The sequence below is a fragment of the Lampetra planeri genome, chromosome 10 (genome assembly GCF_965212315.1).
Source record: "Lampetra planeri chromosome 10, kcLamPlan1.2.h2, whole genome shotgun sequence".
Lineage (NCBI taxonomy): Eukaryota > Metazoa > Chordata > Hyperoartia > Petromyzontiformes > Petromyzontidae > Lampetra > Lampetra planeri.
In genome coordinates this window covers 4,738,442-4,756,553 of record NC_136116.1, presented here as the reverse complement: position 1 = coordinate 4,756,553, position 18,112 = coordinate 4,738,442, and the positions used below count along the sequence as shown (strand labels likewise).

General features: G+C 44.1%; 1 protein-coding gene across 3 annotated transcripts; it reads right to left on the bottom strand.

Moving 5' to 3' along the window:
* Position 1: 1 nt before the first annotated feature.
* EZH2 (enhancer of zeste 2 polycomb repressive complex 2 subunit) lies at positions 2-12,781 on the bottom strand. 3 transcript variants are annotated; one of them, XM_078598013.1, is made up of 20 exons: positions 12,584-12,781; positions 9,997-10,164; positions 9,686-9,814; positions 9,292-9,411; positions 8,522-8,642; positions 7,621-7,740; positions 7,326-7,428; positions 6,762-6,925; positions 5,826-5,917; positions 4,978-5,527; positions 4,116-4,300; positions 3,874-3,968; positions 3,715-3,755; positions 3,157-3,282; positions 2,309-2,487; positions 1,797-1,892; positions 1,593-1,674; positions 1,093-1,173; positions 899-983; positions 2-425 (listed from the first exon to the last, which is right to left on the bottom strand). In XM_078598013.1, exons 2-20 carry the CDS (start codon positions 10,120-10,122, stop codon positions 365-367), a joined length of 2,556 nt encoding a protein of 851 aa, XP_078454139.1. In that variant the 5' UTR covers positions 10,123-10,164; positions 12,584-12,781; the 3' UTR covers positions 2-364. The 3 variants fall into 3 exon arrangements, with proteins under 3 accessions (XP_078454139.1, XP_078454141.1, XP_078454140.1); XM_078598015.1 differs by having other exon boundaries at positions 3,715-3,734; XM_078598014.1 differs by lacking the exon at positions 12,584-12,781 and adding an exon at positions 12,321-12,343.
* Between the last annotated feature and the right edge of the window lie 5,331 nt (positions 12,782-18,112).

The window sequence follows — 18,112 nt, the reverse complement described above, 5'->3', positions numbered from 1 at the left end:
GTTTGCTTTGTTTGAAATTTATTTCCCATGGTACTTAATTTAAACTTCAAAGCAGTAGTCCATGCACACGCAGTGGTCAACATACAAAATACTGTAAACGATGCAAAGAAATGAAGCCATTGGTTACTGGAGCTTTATTTAACTAAAGATAATCACACAACAGGACCAGTGACCTAGCTGATACAGCAGCAAAGGGACTGTTCACTACAAATTGCACAACTGCACATGGGTATATTGCTACAGCAGCTATTAGTTAATAAGCGAACAAGAGTTAGATAAGGGCTTCAATTCCATTACATATAGCGTGTCCACTTAAGATGCAAAGCAAACGGTAAGAAGGTAGCTTTGCCACAAATGTAAAAAATTAAATAATTTCCATCTCTCTTTCAATACCAACATACTTGAGAGCATCTGCTTGGCTGTACCTGTGCACAGGAGAAGAGGGTTTGACAGTTAACAGCTATACTCAGGTGTTGGTCCTTTCCCACCAATGCCGAGATCTCCCAAGGCATAAAATGGAAAGTTCCAAAACCAACAGGCAATGCCTACATTACTGACATGGCTACACAGGTGCAATGTTTGGAGTTTCATTTTAGGCAGACATACTTAAATGAAAAGTGTAAAGGCACTTGATGCAAATTTCCCAACTGCAACAAATACTTGTATGGTCCTAGTGAAATAAAATGTTGCGTGAAACTGTTGGCAATTATATATTTCCCAGTGTTAATAGCACTGGGCAGGATTTGAAGTGCGCATGTTTTAGTCAGCACACCCAGTGCTGCCAGGTCAGCGATTTGCACCAATGCAACATAGAAGCATCAGCTGTGTTTTCCAAAACGGTGGTCTAAGTGTTTAAAGATACACATATCAAGCATTTAGGCCTGTCCCAATGGTGTACCTGTAATCGAAGAACAGCTCTTCCCCAGTCTGTATGGCTCGCTTGGCAAAAATACCAATCCTGTGGTCCCCATTCACCATCATCACTGAATGAAAGACAATCACCGTTAGTGACTGCAAGTGGGGCTGTTATTTTTTGTTTACAAATGCTTGTTATATTGCTGAAAAAAGTTATGGATATTTGCAAGTGATTACCTTTGGCATAGCAGTTAGGGCTGACAGAGTGGTTGGCAAACCGGATTTTGTTTCCCTTACGAGTGGCATCGACCACAAAGTCTGAAAAATAAAGTTTAGATGCGTCAGGAAGGTTAGATCTGAGGTGTACTACTGTATCTGGCAGATAATCACCACTGGTGCAGAATTTAAAGTAATGTAAAAGGTAATATTATTTTTTACCTACATGACTTTACCAAAAAAACTTAAGAGTATATGAATCCCTGCAGTCATGAAAGCTTTAAATCTAGAATTAATGTAATAGGATCAATGCTTGACTTTATACAATGGTTCCTAACCTTTTTACAAGACTGAACCGTCAAACATTATCGACCACCATGCACCAATATTTTTCTCAAACCGACTAAACACTAATTTTTTTTTATTTCAAGAGCTGTGAAAAAAACTGACCGTTCCCACAGCTTTTAGAACCACTCATGGCCTTCAGATCACATTGGGAAACACGTGGTGAATGAACATACCGTTGTTGAGGTTGAAAAGAAAGCTACACATGTACTTATCGTACACCTTTCCTCGACGATCTGCTTCATCTTGTGAGATTATCTGTTGGCATAAACAATTAACTTCAGCGGAAATCAAACTTCATCCATTCTCGTGATATTAAAAGGCAGTTTAAGATGCACATTTAGAAATTGGGCATATGGCTGAGCAAAGCTCCCCCCTACCTCCCCACAATATTCAGAGATGAACTCGTTCTTCTGCACGGGAACCTTGATGAAGATGCCCCATCCAGCGACGTCGGATGGTGCCAGGAGCAAGTGCTGCAAGACCAACCCCAACAGAGAAAGGCACAAGCTGGTGTACTTAGCCTTCAATAATGCTGTGGTGTGCAAAGGGTGGTGTGTGAGCACTGCAAAACCAATTTGGGCTTTCACCTAGACCTTTTTAAATTCCAATTGAAGAATATGTAACATTGATAAACTATACCATGTACAAAAAACATCGTGGGGAAAAACCCCAAAAATGTAGGCTGTGGTAAAACTAACTTCATAAACGGTGTAACAAGTAAATCCATTACTGTACTTCACATGCTGCCCCACCTTCACCTTACGCACTGACCAGTGTGGGTCATAACTCGCACATCGAGGTGAGACTTGCCCTGCAGTGCATTGACAAAGGGGCTGTACACGTTCTGAACGAATAAAGAGGTAAAACAAGGGCACGAGCCGTTCCTCACTTTCTTGAGGCCACGCTGGATGCAGCAGTTCTTGCAGGACACATTGCGGTTGTCCCAGTGGTCTGCGGCACCGCATGTCTGGCACAGGTCTGGGTCGCACTCGCGCACCGCTAGGTAGCAAGGGCACTGCTTGGTGTTGCACTGCGCCTTGCAGCGGCATCCAGGGAACCGGTTCTGACCTGCATGGGCACAAGTAAAACGGTCTACTCGATTAGCCAGGGCATTGGTAGGTAAATAGTGGCCCATTTAAAACAAAACCGTGAATGATGCAAAACATGTAAATAAGGTGATAAAATCAGTGTACTTTTTATATATAAGGGGGTGGGGGGGGGCAGGTAAAGGCAAAAAAATGTAGCCTTGGATTTTAATTGAGACTTAAAATCATCACTCCTTCCTCTTTCGTCACTTTGGCAGCAAGCAACTGTATTGGGTGAGGAGCAGCTAATAATTTAAACTAACACGTGAAAAGGTGTTTTATTTATTTAAAATGGACTTCGATACATCATTCAAATAAAATCGAAATTTATTCAATCAAGCAATGTGTAAAAAGTGAACATATTACACTTCCACTTGTATACTGTAGGTCAGTAAAATTAACTAATTTGCCTCTCCTAAGATGTAATTAAGCAATTTTTAATGACCGTAAAATTACAGCAAAATTACCCACAATGCACACTTATATAAAAGCAGTGAAAACTCAGTAAGATAAACAGCTCTTTAATGTTTTTTTCTTGATTAGTAGAGATTGCCTTTATTACAAGAGATTAAAAAAGATGCTCGTGAAACCCAAGCTTTGGAGTCATCTGTGTGCGTGGGTGAGCGTATGTGTGAGAGTCAGTTTAACTCACACTCAGAGCTGCACTGGCAGAACTTCTCGCAGAAGTTCTGAGCGTTGACGCAGGGACAGGAGCTGTCACACACCTGGCCCGGGTGGTCGCATGGCTGGTAGTTGTACACGTGATTGGATGACGAATCTGCAGTGAACAAGTGGAAGAAAATAATATGCCTTCAAGTATTGGGAGATGAACCGCATTTAATAAGTCACAAAAAAATTGCGTAGCTCATTTTTTTTTGCCATTTGTCAATTCACCGCTGGATGAAGGCCTCCCCCCATGCCAGTAATGGGGTTGGTTTTGACTATTTTTCACCAAGTTGGTTATTGTGGGTTTGTGGATCAGAGGCCCAGATAGTTAAAACATCACTCACCACTGTGGGCCACCAAATTCAGAGCAGTGCACTAACCACGAGTAAATGAATGTGTTAAATGCAATATATTTTTTGGCAGTGAGCATTGAGTGTCCACAAAACAGACACCAAATAAAACATTTCTAACTTTTTTTGTTTAAACATGAAACGTACATTAACGTTTTGTTCATATGCCACTTTACAAGCCTTTGAGTGTTTACCTTTCTTTAGCTGTATTTTCCTGCAGTGAGCAGCCCATAGCCTGTAAAAACAGGGAGAGCAGGAGTGTAAACAACAGATGGCCAGTTGAGTTAAATTAAATGTAGAATTGCCATTTATTATATTGTGTTGCATCATTGGCATGGCCACTGTCCCATCACCTGTGCTTTCTCTTCTTCTTTCTAGGGGGTGTGTTGGCATCATCAGTAGGCACTCGAGGCATAACTGATGATTCTTTAACAGCAAACTCGTATACCTGAGGGCAGCAAATTCAACACGCGTCGAAAATTCCTTTTCGCTCCAGTCACCTTGCACAACTCATTCTTACCAGAAAACGGACAGGAAAAGCCATCTGATGGATTGCCTGAATGGTAATTGCAAAATACGGAACACCATCCCGCACCTGTCGACAAGATTTGGTCTCAATGAGGCGGGCGATAGCGCAGAAGTTATTGAAGAAAGTCCCGTGCAAAACCCGGAATAGGGATTCTTCGGCTCCAGTCCACTCCACGGGATCAGCGCCGTCCGTCGAGTGTGACGGCTTGAGCCTAACGGGTGTCTCACATCGCGAACTGGTCTCCTCTGTGGCTGCTCCGTGCAGGATTAAAAACAATAAGCAGGGGTCATGCATTAGACAAATGGCAAATGCGAAAAATGATGTTCATCATGAAACTACATGTAGCATTTAGTAGAGGATATATTCAGTGCCTATGACCAAATCACCCCGAATGTACCCAACCTCAGAAGCTAAGCATGGTTAATGGTTAAGCCGGGGAAATGCTTGAATGGGGGACCACCTTGGATAAAACAGGTTTTGTAGGCTGCTGCAGGGCATCTTGTCAGCAGAGGGCAGTGCAGTAAAATCCACTCCTATACAATGCTCCAACGTATATGATTCACTGCCTACAACTGTTCTACCAGTGGTCGAGTACTATCAAACAATCCCGACCCACAGCGTGGGGAGGCCTCATTCAGCAGTGGATTGACAAAAAGCTGTACATGGTATCTAATAAGTCTAACAACTGATATATAAATTTTGATTTAAAGCTTTCGTGACTGCAGGGATTCATATTCTTGGTTCTTTCGGTAAAGTCACGTGGAAGGGAAACAATACCATAATACAAATATAAAACAATAAAATTCTCACGACGTTTCGACTGCAACACAAGCAATCATCATCATTCTACGGGACTTAACTGATATATACACACACGTATCTGTGGCCCATCAATGTACATGCCAACAGAGTAAGGGAGACAACCCACCCGATGAGCTCGCAGTGTCCTCCTTCTTGTCCTCCTCCTCTCCATCGTGATCACTGTCCGTGTCCTTTGTCTCGGCCATGCTGCTGCCAGCAGCAGCCGGCGTCGCAGGGTTCATCTCCAGGACGGCAGCTGTGAGCGGCGTTTCTAGGTTGGTCTCGGAAGCCAGCACAACCGGCGTCCCGGGGTTCGTGTCTGTGGCGATGGTCGCAGGAGTGCTGGGATTGGTTTCCGTGGCCATAGTTGTCGGGGTGCCGGGCCGGCTGGGCTGGCCACCGCTACTTTCGCTGCCGCCCTCCCGGTCACTGTCACCGCCGCCGCCATTCCCGCCACCGGGGGCCATGTTGGTGGGCGTGCCCGGTCGGCTGCCACTGCCCCCACTGCTGCCCGTTTCTCCAGCTACGCTCGTGGCAGAGATGGTGGTCGGGGTGCCAGGCCGGCTGGTCGTGCCGCCCCCATTGGGCTGCCGTCCCCGCCGCCGCCCCGGCTGCCTCTTGGGTGGTGTCTTGATTCGGTCAGCGGTGAGAGAATCTGCAAACTCTTTGGCGCCATTCTAAATTTTCAGTGAAGAGAAATGAAATTAGGGAAAGCTGGACCAGAGCAAAAAGAACATAAGTAAAAGTACTGTGTATTACAGTAGTGCACAGCCTCTTAGTTAAGATCACCATGGAGGCATAGCTACAATAAGCTTTATGGAATGTAAGTGACCCCATATTCCTTGAGCATCTTTTCAGCGAAATAAAATAATAGTTTTTTTATCATCATAAATACATCACTTCACAAAGGTAAGTGGCAAAGTAACAAAAGCCATACCCTGCCTTGCAGGCATGTTACTTTGGTGTGCGAATTACCAGGTGCATGAAACACTCCACCCCACAGGGCTCCGTCTCCATTCGGACCTCAGGATTCTTGCGCTTGTACGTGTTCGGGGTGGCATGAAAGGCTGGAAAACAAATGACATGGACTTAAAACTTTGACTGCAGGAATTCATATTCTTGGTTCTCTCGGTAAAGTCACATAGAAAAAATAAAAGTAAATAAAATAAAATTTTAATTAAAACTATGACGTTTCCATCACAACACACGCGATCGTCATCAGGAGGAACAAAGGGGGAAGGCCCCAGAAGACAAGCTGCTTTTAAAGGTTTAAAATGGCGTGGCACAAGCGTCCTGGTAACAGAACGCAGTGGGGGCGGGGTATATGTGCCTTGGGGTCAGAAACCACCAAGGTGAAGCACAGAAGTTGACAGGAAAGGGACGAAAGCCTACAAGGAGGAAACATCACAACCAGTTATGACTTAAAGTGGTTGATGACGTCCTTCCATTGATTGCCGAGTTTGTACCCATCATCTCGGTTGAAATTGTCTCTGTATAGATGGATGGCTTCATGAACGAATCTTTGATAGCCAGTGGGCTTGCAAAGTACCATCGACTTAGAGAAATCAATTTCGTATGAGCCAACTGCATTAAAATAATGGATCAGCCATGGCAAAAGTTTCAAATCTGCCTTATGCTCACGAATACCGTCCGAGATATGTCGCTTAGTTTCCCCAATGTAACTGCTGCCGCAGACACAGCTTAGTTTGTAGACGCCGGGATATTGCATGTCAGGGATCTTTGTTCTTCACAGATGGGATCAGATCACGAATTTTATGCACTGTGTTAAATTTTTTATCTGATCCCATCTATGAAGGACAAGATTCCTGACATGCAATATACACCCAACTGCAAAAACGTAAGTTAATAAAACCAAGCGCATAGGTCTGTTGGTGTAGTCACAGTACTCACGATGCAGGAAGCAGTCGTACTTAAAGCAGCGGCGACAGAAGAGCGTGTGGAAGGAGTGCAGGCTCTGCTCACGCTGCACAGAGCGTGCGTTGGGCCCATCAATGTTCGGTGTGCACTCAGGTGGCAGCGTGCCAGGGTCCTGCAACTCTGTCAGCTCGCGGTACCTACACGCCAAAAATTGTAGGTCAGTGGGGTTTTCTACACTTCTCGTGCGTGTGGTGCTTTCATTGAAGTAGCCTGGAAGACTTTAATAATAATTACAGAAATGCCAGTGGGAAATTTGTTTTCATAGATTTAAAAAGGATGGCTATTGTTGCATATATTTTTGCGGTTGTTGTTGTATAGCATACCTCGGGTGCACAAGGTACAACCCAAAAAAACTTCAGAGAGAATGGATGGCTGTGTGCATTTAAAACATTTATATTTGAGAATTAAAATATTTTAAAAGGTCCATGTTCAATAGCAATGACCCCATTTTAACTTGCTGTAAATCAGCTGCTACATGTTCCACATTTCCTTTTGTCACTATACTAAGGTTATTAATCCAACTAAATTGGCACTTACTTTTCTTTCAGCTCATCAGGTGACCCTTTATCGGGAAACATGTTGGAAATTGCTTCAAAGATTTTGTCGTTCGGGAATTTTTTGGATTTCAGTCCTTCTGAACCTGAAACAAAAAAATTTACATTTAAACAAAGATTCCAGAATGGTCAGAGCCCAAAAACACTTGCACTGAGGATGTAGATGTCTGGAAGGCAATGAGATTGTCATATTTGTTAGGGAATTAAGAACGAAACCATGGTCGAGCACACAAAAACATGTCCAATGCCATCGGCGCTCTCAAAAATGCACACGTTACCTCCTGCCACTTCCTCCGTTTCCATTCTTTCATCTTCATTTTCGTCATCATCCTCATCAGGATACTGCAGAAGGGCCTTCACCAGCTCCACAAAGATCTCGTCATTTATGAAGCCACACTCTGCATTGGGTCCATTCAATCAAGAGGGAAAGACAGATAATGACGATTGCATCTAGAATATCAAATATGAAGGGCATACCAAGTTACATAATGAAAACAATGACACTGTCGATGACATCGACACACAGGTAGAGGTCGTTGAAAAAACTCACTGCACAATGTCATGCAAGGTTATGTTGGTTACAATTGTTTAACTGCAGTTTTAATAGAAAAGATTTCTGTAATGTTATCGTTGTTGTTTTGACATAGCTGCATTCTACACGTAGAAAACCTCAATAACATTTACTAGTTTACAAATGCAGGCGTCATTTGAGGAAGCCCCCTGTTTTGCACTGCAGAAAAACCTGAACCCTTTTAAGTATATGTACTTGTTTTCTCATGTGTGGAGAATTGTGGTATTGGGGAGCAGTAGCATCCCGGTTCATGCACTGCACTATGAGCACAGCAACTTGTGTTTAATTTCCAAACAAAAATAACATGAGTGGCGAGTGATATCAAAACTGGTCCCGGGCCTCCCCTTAGTCTACTCAGCCTTACACGATTAACTGGTGGTGTCAATGTTTAGCACTGGAAAGACATAGGGGACCGCAGGTGGTGCTGCCATATGACCCCCTCGTGAGCCAAACCGGTTTTCATAGGCACTCACTATCAAGCAGCACTTGCCAACAGTCTGTTACAGCTATGCAGGGGATCTGCCTCTGTGTTATTGTGGTACCAGCAACTCCGATTCAATTCTGACCACACAATGGTGTTGAATTTAATTCGAGTTTGTATATTTCACCTCTGTCGCCATGCACTTTGCCATCGTAGTTCTTGATAAGCTCCTCGATGAAGGCCCCGTCCTGCTCCAGTACCTCGTCTCCCATATAAGGGATATTGTGCAAAACCGTCTCATCCTCCACCTGCGCACAATGGACACGTTCACCTCTTTAGAAACACCAACACCCTGTACTGCCGCTTGCTCAAAGACCGTTGTTAGCCAACAATGGCTTTTACAAGGTCTCCTTTAATCCACGAGCTATGTGGACATGGAGAGTCACTAAATGTTTCCACAGAACATCTCTGCAAAGAAAACTGCTCAACTGCAGTGGTACCTCAATATATATTGAATGTGAACAGCTGTATAAGTGATACATTATTTAAAACCTTCATGGAAGAACCGTTAAACAATCATAAAAAGGGTACTTTTCCCAAAGGGCCTGCATTGTGACTCGGCATCACAGGCAACATGTCTACACTGCTGGATGAGCGAGGGCCTACCCATGCCAGTCATGGGGATATGATCATACTTTTGCGACACTGATCAGTGCGAGTTAAACTCAGAGAGCATATACGTGACAGCACCGACGTACACTACAGAAATTTAATTTTTCGCACTACCCTCTGCTGCCCACCACGTAGCCTTGTAGCCCTATGCCAACCTGTGCATTCTAGTCACTCATCAAAGTGCTTTACAGGCTTAGCTTCTGAGATCTGACAAGATCAGGTGCATTTCTTGGTGATTTGTTCCGAGGCAACAAGGCATACTTCAGTAATGTATGGTGAACTCACCATGAAGTTTTGTTGAAGCGGAGACCATGTGTACATGACTGGGATAGACGCCACAGCATTCAGGGTCCTTAAAGGGATGGTTTGGCTGGAAAATCCACCCACAATGCAGTCCGCCGCACACTGCACACAAAAACATGGAGCATATTCAAACGTAAAAGCAACTACTTTTAGAGCGACGAAAGCACTGCTCCATCAATCACTTGGCAGCACAAAACTGAGCAAAATAAAAAATGCAAAAAGCAAAGCAACATAATTCAACATAATTGCAAAAATTAAGCAAGTGACAATGTCATGGAAAAGTTTAGATGGAACCCTCTGACAACAGTTACTACAGAGTCCACAACAATAAAAACAAAATTGCAAATAAAAAATGAAAGCGAAGGTGGGAACACACTTTTCTCGAGACGGAGGCGGGCATGGCAGGGGTCATGACCTGGATGGGCTGAACCCGACGCTGCTTCCATTCCTCGTTTAGCACGTCCGTGCGATCCTTGATCTTGTGGCGGTTTGCTAAAAAAGCGCTCTGCAAAATAAATTACATCAACACGTTACATAGCCGAGGCCCTCGGTGACAACACTCTCAACTCTATACAGAAGTATCTAGGTCAGGCAATTATCGAGCAAGAAGCGAGGACAAAATTGCAAAAATCGTCAATGCGTAAATATCCCCAGTGAGGCACTTGTTCAGCTGCAGCAGAGGACTACCTTAACCTCGTCAGCACGGCGGAAGCGTTTCAGTTGCCGCAGACGCATGTACTCAGACTTGACGCGCTTGCGCCAGTCCACAGATTTGGGTCCCTTCCTCGATCCGCCGCCACCGCCTGCCGCCATGGTCCACTCTCCGATGGCAATTCAATCTCCTCACCACACCACCTGGACAGACAGATGTAGTTAGTACAATATATCTGGCACTTCATATAAAATAAAAATAAATATATATATAAATGGTTATAAATACTGCCATTGTCCTTTTATGTAATCTTGTAACTATTTTAATTTCTAAAATGTTTTCCAAGGATTATTCTTTCTTTTAGAATTACCCATCCGACTCAACACATCGTCGATGTAACCAACTGCAGGCACCACCACCGGAGAAACTGGAATACATCAGGCGACATGTGTAGACATGCAAAATAAAATGAGGGCAGTGGTCAGTTCAAAATATAGTTCCACCGTTGCTGCAAACTCTAAGTTTGAAGTGTGGTTAACATGAGCCCTGGTGCAAAGAAGGAAATGGGGTTCCCCCGTCCAATTTCCTTCCTCTTCGAAGCCCATCGCCTGGTCCCCAGTGAAGTTGCTTGCACTGCCTACACAATATAAAGCTACACCGTACACCACAATATCCAGGAAAACACATTATCACAGTACTAATTTCATACAAACCACATATAAACAATACGTTCAACTTCATTATCACATGTAGTGGCTTACCATGATTTCCATGGACCATGGTGCAAGGAATGAAATGGTCCCCTGTCCAATTCCACCCATCTTTGTACCTCGGTGCCTGTGCCTCAGTGCAGTTGCGCTGCCTCTTCATAGCTACGGCACTGCCGACGAGGCCGAATTAATGAATTCCCGTGTGCGGAGATAGTGGAGTGCAGCGAATGCACAGGTCATGGTGACCCCATATTATTTTCGTATAATGCTGGAACCGCACACACACCGCGAGGCACTCAACTTCCAAGTATTCAGTGTGAAGCCAAATTAATGCCCGCAGTGACTCTAGTCTCTCTACCTCAGTAGAAAACGCGGCGTGTCCCTTGAAAACCCCACATCCCCAGGCAATCACAATTGCATTCATATCATTACAATCTGTACCCGTTTTCGTCCTGTTAAATTTACCCATCAATGCTCATGACGATATACGTACTAACTATTTAGCAATACAGTATCTGCATTATTCTTCTGACAGTTTATTTAGCAAAATTAGCTGCAGGAAATGTTATATTGTTAGGTGGGGGGGGGTAGAATCCAGCACGATGGCTTAGTCCATCTTGAGTTCTTTGACGTAGTATTAACGTTTGTGCCGACTTCGTTCACAACATCCACTAATTTAAACAGACTCGAGGGGCAGAGATCAAACCTATCGTTCCTTGCAGCGCGGGTTCACTGATGAGGACGCTCACCACTAGACTAACCAGGCACTCGTTAACCTCACTAGTAATGCTGTTTTAAACAAGCCAAACCCATTACTACCTAGCCATAAACGATAAAGTCCCACTACTGCGATCGGCGTTCGATTTCCGGACACGGATAACATCAGTGGGCTCGTGATCGGATCTTGGTCGCCGATCTTCACCAGACCACACACGGGCCCGAGTGAGGCTAAGCAGCTTCAAAAAACGAAAACAGTATCGTCTTACGTGTAACTATACATTTGCGTCGAACCGGGGCCAAAGTCTCCACGTGGAGGCTCTTGCCTCTAACATTTGTTAATTCGCCAATTTTGATTCAAGCAAGCCCAACTCTGCTGATGAGACGGTGTATACCGAAACCGGTCCAAGATTTATGGCACGTTCTCAAATGATCACTGCACTTACGTGGGGCCGTTGGGATGTGTATTAAAACAATTGTGTACAGCTATATCAAGGAGAGCTGTCTCCGTTTCTATTCTACATTACACAATGATACATTTAAATACTTTTTTCCCAATCTAATCACACTGATAATTACGTAAATAGATAAACGTGTTAATGTTATAGCGGTTAATGGTATAATTGCTCTTAATGCATTACATGAATGTTAATTGCATTGCTTTAACACGGTATTGTTGATCAACTTGTTATACGTGATTAGTGTTGTTAAACGGTAGTTAGCGTATTTTTCAATCGTATTTAGCTTAGATGCCGTAATGCATGTTGTGTACTTTTGTTCAAATTATATTGCTCATTGTTAAATAACAATAATGCTGTAGGAGTTGATACGTTAGAAGTGTTTTAATATTTAGTTTTCATCAACAGGCATGGTCAACTCTGCAAGGCCTAGCGCTTATTCGCGTTATTCATCATTGCGTCTTCAGCATCGACCTGTGCTCAACTCCGCTTGCTCGACGAAGAACCTCGCGCTTTCCAATCGTGTTCAGTATTCGTGTATCATCATCATCATCGTCGTCAGTAGCAGCAGGAGCCATGCGGACGAGCGAGCCCCCCGCGCTTGCCTGTGGGCACCCGCCGTGCCCTCGAGGCCTCGAGGCGGCGAGGCTACAAGGCCGCAACTGAAGCCTCCGCGCACACCACGGGGGGGGGGGAGCGGCCTCCCGTGCAAATCGCCGCTGCCTCGTCCTCCTTACCATCGACGGCTCCAATCACAGCGGCAAATGCTCGATCACACTGTAATTGCCGCCGCTGCTATAAAGTGGACGAACATGATGAAGGAAAAGACGAAATTTTTCCAATTAAAGCGGAAAGAAAAAAACTCGCGAGACAAAAAGCCACCACCAGCCACCAATCCGCGGCATGGGCGCCGCACGAGCCAACGGACCAATCACGACGCGACTCACTTAGCTCCAGCAAGGACGACAGCCATTGGCTAGGCACTCACGAGTCACCGCCCCTTTCCCCCCCTCGAGCCCCGCCCCCTTTGCGAGCAGGCCCCGCCTCCCTCTTACATCCATAATAGAGGTTTTTTAGTTAGATCGCGTAAATTTACACGATCCATCCCAAAAACCTCTATTACGGATGACATTGTTCGCGAAAGCCCACCACGTGTTAAAACTCCCTGAACCAGGTGCCCTGAGTTCGATTGGTAGCCCGACTACGGATAATATCAGTGGTACATCATATTCTAGATTTGAAGCTTTCGTGACTGCAAGGATTCATATTCTTAGGTTTTTTCGGTAAAGTCACGTAGGTAAAACATCAAAATTAATAAAAAATAAAATAAAAATCACGACGTTTCGGAGGCAACACAAGTCTCCGTCATCAGATGGGACCGTCACCTACGTGACTTTACCGAAAAAACTTAAGAATATGGCAGAGGTGTGGACTCGAGTCATGTGACTTGGACTCGAGTCAGACTCGAGTCATGAATTTGATGACTTGCGACTCGACTTGGACTTGCATAACAATGACTTTGTCCCACCTATGAGATGTGGACTCGAGTCATGTGACTTGGACTCGAGTCAGACTCGAGTCATGAATTTGATGACTTGCGACTCGACTTGGACTTGCATAACAATGACTTTGTCCCACCTATGGAATATGGTACATCATATTTAAACCGTCCTTGGCCATCACATCCCTCCACCGACCTACTGACCAGGGTGTTGAAAGCATGGTCAAACAACCCCCAACCGTGGGGGGCCTTCGTGCAGAAGTGCATCGACGAATGATTGTATTATAATCATGCCATTGTGGAGTTGATGTGCCTACTATTAATTATATACCCAATTGTGGTTAAGTCATGGTCTACGGTGGCTTAAAAGCGACCGTTATGCACATTTGAACTTCTCGTACAAATATTGGCATGGTAAGTAACAAAAGGATCATATCCCAGTCAAACAAAATCAAGAGTATTGTCTCCAGCAAATGTGGGATGGATTTCTGCATACGTACAGATACTCCAATTGAATATGGGCAATTATTTAGCTTGTATATAACGTCTGTTATGCTAATATCTAGCGTGCAGTTTCTTCGAACAGTTTTGTAATTCCTGCAGTCACGAAAGTTCCAAATTGATACAGCTATCGTGCTGTGACTGTTCCACCTGAAGACGGAAGCTTGTGTTGCCTCCGAAACGTCGTGATTTTTATTTTACTTTTATTAATTTAAATTTTTTACCTACGTGACTTTACCGAAAAAAAACCTAAGAATATGAATCCTTGCAGTCACGAAAGCTTCAAATCTAGAATTATTTTTTTCCCTCTTCCATGCCCGAGCCCTTCTTAGTTCTCATGCTCCACCCCCCTCCTTCCTACAGGCCCCTCCCCTCTGTCCTACAGGCCCCTCCCCCTGGGCCCAGTTTCCGGAGCGCGTCGCGGTGTGGGCAGCACGTGGGCGCGACTAACCCACGTGTCGCATCGGGGGGAATTGCGGTGACATTGGCTCCAGGGTTGGATGGTCACAGGCTTGAACTTTCTTATAGTTTCCATTGTGTGTGTGTGGTGGGGGGGGGTGTTTATCCAATAGATTCAGGGATTTAATCTCCCGATCTTTTTTTTTGTTAAACCCGAGTTGCCTCCGAAACGTCGTGATTTATTATTTTATTTTTCTATTAATTTTATTTTTTACCTACGTGACTTTACCGAAAAAAAACCTAAGAGTATGAATCCTTGCAGTCACGAAAGTTTCAAATCTAGAATTAAGACTTGGAATAATAGGCACGCGCCGAGGTCGCTACATCGGTAGAGAGAGAGATGTTATACTTGTTGTGGTGTGCCGGGTTCGGATATATATCATCCTATCGATGTGCCAGACAGACCCGGCTGGTATTAAGACCTGAATAGATTGTAAATACTGTACAGTCGTAATTCAGATACCAAAGCATCGTTAACGCTGGAATCTCTTGACCACACTAACTTCGATTCGTAACTTAATGTGAATCAACGCCCATAACTCTCAATTCAGACGCACAAGCGCATGTAAAATTAACTGATTCGGTGATACGGTACTGCGTAAATTTGGTTCTTCATGTGGAAAAAACACCAGTTACAATCTTGATTTGAAGCTTTCGTGACTGCAGGAATCCATACTGTTTGAGTATGGACACCAGTTACAGTAAAGTGTTGTCAAACATACAAGGTGTTTAAAATGATGGACCCGATTTGAAATCACTATATCTCTGCAACCACGAACCGCCCATGATTGAAACTCTTACCAATTGAAAGGGCGGGGCATAGAGTTTCAAATGATTACCGCTAAATGCCTCTCCCAGCGCACAAACAGCCCCTAGCCTCAGTCATTCGCAAGACACACTGCCTCAACGTTGGATAGGTCGCACAGGACCCCAAGACTTGGCGCTACACCCTTGGCCCCCAAGATCCCCAGACATCATCACACCCTGCAACTTTTTCTTGTGGGGATACGTCAAAGACCGTGTTGTTTTTGTGCCACCATTAGCGACTAATCTGGATTACCCCAAAAACAGAATCACGGCAGCGGTGACTTCAGTGGAAGAAGACACTTTGAGAGGCGTTTGGGACGAATTCAACTATCGTCTTGCTGTTGTCCGTACAGCAGGTGGAGGGCACATAGAGCATTTATAAAATGGTTAGTAAAACTTGCTAACTCATTAAACCGTTTGTAACTTTTTGTGTAATTGTAACATGTTGCCATCGTGAAATATACTTCTTTGAAATTGGGTCCAACTTTTTCAAACACCCTGTACTACAGTACTTCTGTAGTTCGTTTGCAGTGGACAGCTCATGAAGGTTGCCCAAATATCCCGACGTCTCATGGAATTCGGAGATTATCTGATGAAATAAAAATGCTCGAAGCCAATCGGAACCAGCCTGAATTCGCATAAAGTTGGTTACGCGGATCTCAGATGCGTACGAGGCTGGTGAATTTTGGAAATTTTGATTCGCAACTTCATTACAAATCAGTCTTTATCATAATCATCCATGGTCAATCTGCTGCTGGATGAACGCCTCCGAAGTCGCCGCCACCCCTTCACACGATCTTGCAATAAAAATCCACTCAGCACCTACACACCGTAGATTTAATGGATGCGGTTTACATGAATTATACATTGTCCAATAACTGTTGGCAGATTAATGAGGAATTCGATGCGACAGTATTTTGAAGTATAAGAAAGTACCTTTAAAAGGTATCCCAATAACGATGAGGAAGGGAAATAGACGAAGATTAGACCGTGTTATATAAGTATGTTTAACTTCTTTCGCACCGTACGTAGCCAACCATGCTTATCAGAGACACAAAAATCAGTTTTAAAGAAATGAGTTTTCAATCTACAAAGAGAGGAACTAAAATAATTTTGCTTTCGGGAAACTCTGAAGCAACTGTTCAGGTTATTTGAAAATGATGCAGGAAAGGGAGATGGGTGGTGCAGTGGTTCACGAACTTCACTCTGAACCAGGTTCCCTGAGTCCGATCGGTAGCCCGACTACGGATAATATCAGTGGTACATCATATTTAAACCGACCTTGGCCACCACACCCCTCCACCAACCTACACTGACCAGGGTGTTGGAAGCATGGTCAAACAACCCCCATCCGGGATGGGGGGGGCCTTCGTGCAGAAGTGGATCGACGAATGAATGTATCATAATCATGCCATTGTGGAGTTGATGTGCCTACTATTAATTCTATACCCAATTGTGGTTAAGTCATGGTCTACGGTGGCTTAAAAGCGACCGTTATGCACATTTGAACTTCTCGTACAAATATTGGCATGGTAACAAAAGGATCATATCCCAGTCAAACTAAATAAAGAGTATTGTCTCCAGCAAATGTGGGATGGATTTTTGCATACGTATAGATACTGCAATTGAATATGGTCAATTATTTAGCTTGTACATAAAGTTTGTTATGCTAATATTTAGCTTGCCGTTTCTTCGACCAGTTCTCAAATCATGTAGTTTATTTCAATTCGTAATTACAATGACTTATGTCATCAGCAAATCTGAGATAGCTACTAATTTCCGGTCCGTATTTACGTCTTAATTTCTGCATCAATTGTCATTTTAGTCAAATTAATTATCATAATCTAAGGTTGGGCATAATAGTAATTGATATGTATTCATTTGTGTTTCCCAGGTCCTGAAAACCTTAGCTTAAACCGGCTTTATAATGTAGTTTGTTGGCCTTGATATTTTCCTTTATTCTGTTCCCATTGACATTTGTGAACAAACTGTGTGTGATAAGAAGTCAATGGGTGTGTAATTCAAGTCAGTCCTATCACCCTATCCAGCAGTGGAAAGGTCTTCACCAATGGGTTATGACAGTAAAATGATACTGCCACGTTCCATCAAATAAACGTTCTTCTGGAGGACATTTAGCAGAACCTTTAAGTTAATGTACCATACGGTACATAATAAATAACAGGTGCCAGATTGTTTTAACTTAAAACACACTTGGTAAGCAGAAATATAAAATAAATTCGTCTGGGGGATAGACAAGTCAACAACCGTAAAAACAAGTTCTACGAAAATAAGTTACTGCGAGTCAACAAGACTATGATGCCAAGTTAACGGCTGCACACAAGAGACTTGCACATAACAAGTTTGCACGTAGCACATGAAGCCCAGTGGTAGTTGGACGCCGTCAATGTTTTTGGCTCTGAGACAATAGTGGCTGACTGGGTGGAGTGGTGGCGCAGTGGTTGGGTCACTGCGTTTGACACGGAGATTCCGAGAATTTGGTCGGCGAGGTCGATCATTCACTTCGCGGAGGGAGCGGGCTCGAACACAGAATCAATTGCCATATTGTCCTCTGACTGAATTAAATTCCCAGCCAAGGCGAACAACATCAGTGGCCAGTGATATCTTGAACCGATTCTGCCCACTCCCACGCTTCACTTCATCAACTCACGCTGACCAGCGTGGTGAAGTATGGTCAAAGAACAGCCGCAACCAACACGGCGTGGGAAGGCCTTCATCCAGCAGTGGATTGACAAAGGACTGTGAATCTATCCTCGAGCGTCTCTGAAGAGAACAGAGTCTCAGCCAAATGATAAACAATCCACATCATTCCATTGGCATGCGCGCGTGTGGCCCACGTACAGGAGAGACAATGAAATGACTCAGTCAATTAGGTGACTGACCAACTCCCTTTGCTCCCCCCCCACCACCACCTCCTCCCCACCTCACCACCACCTCCTGCTCGTCCCCACCACCTCCTCCCCACCACCTACTCCTCCTC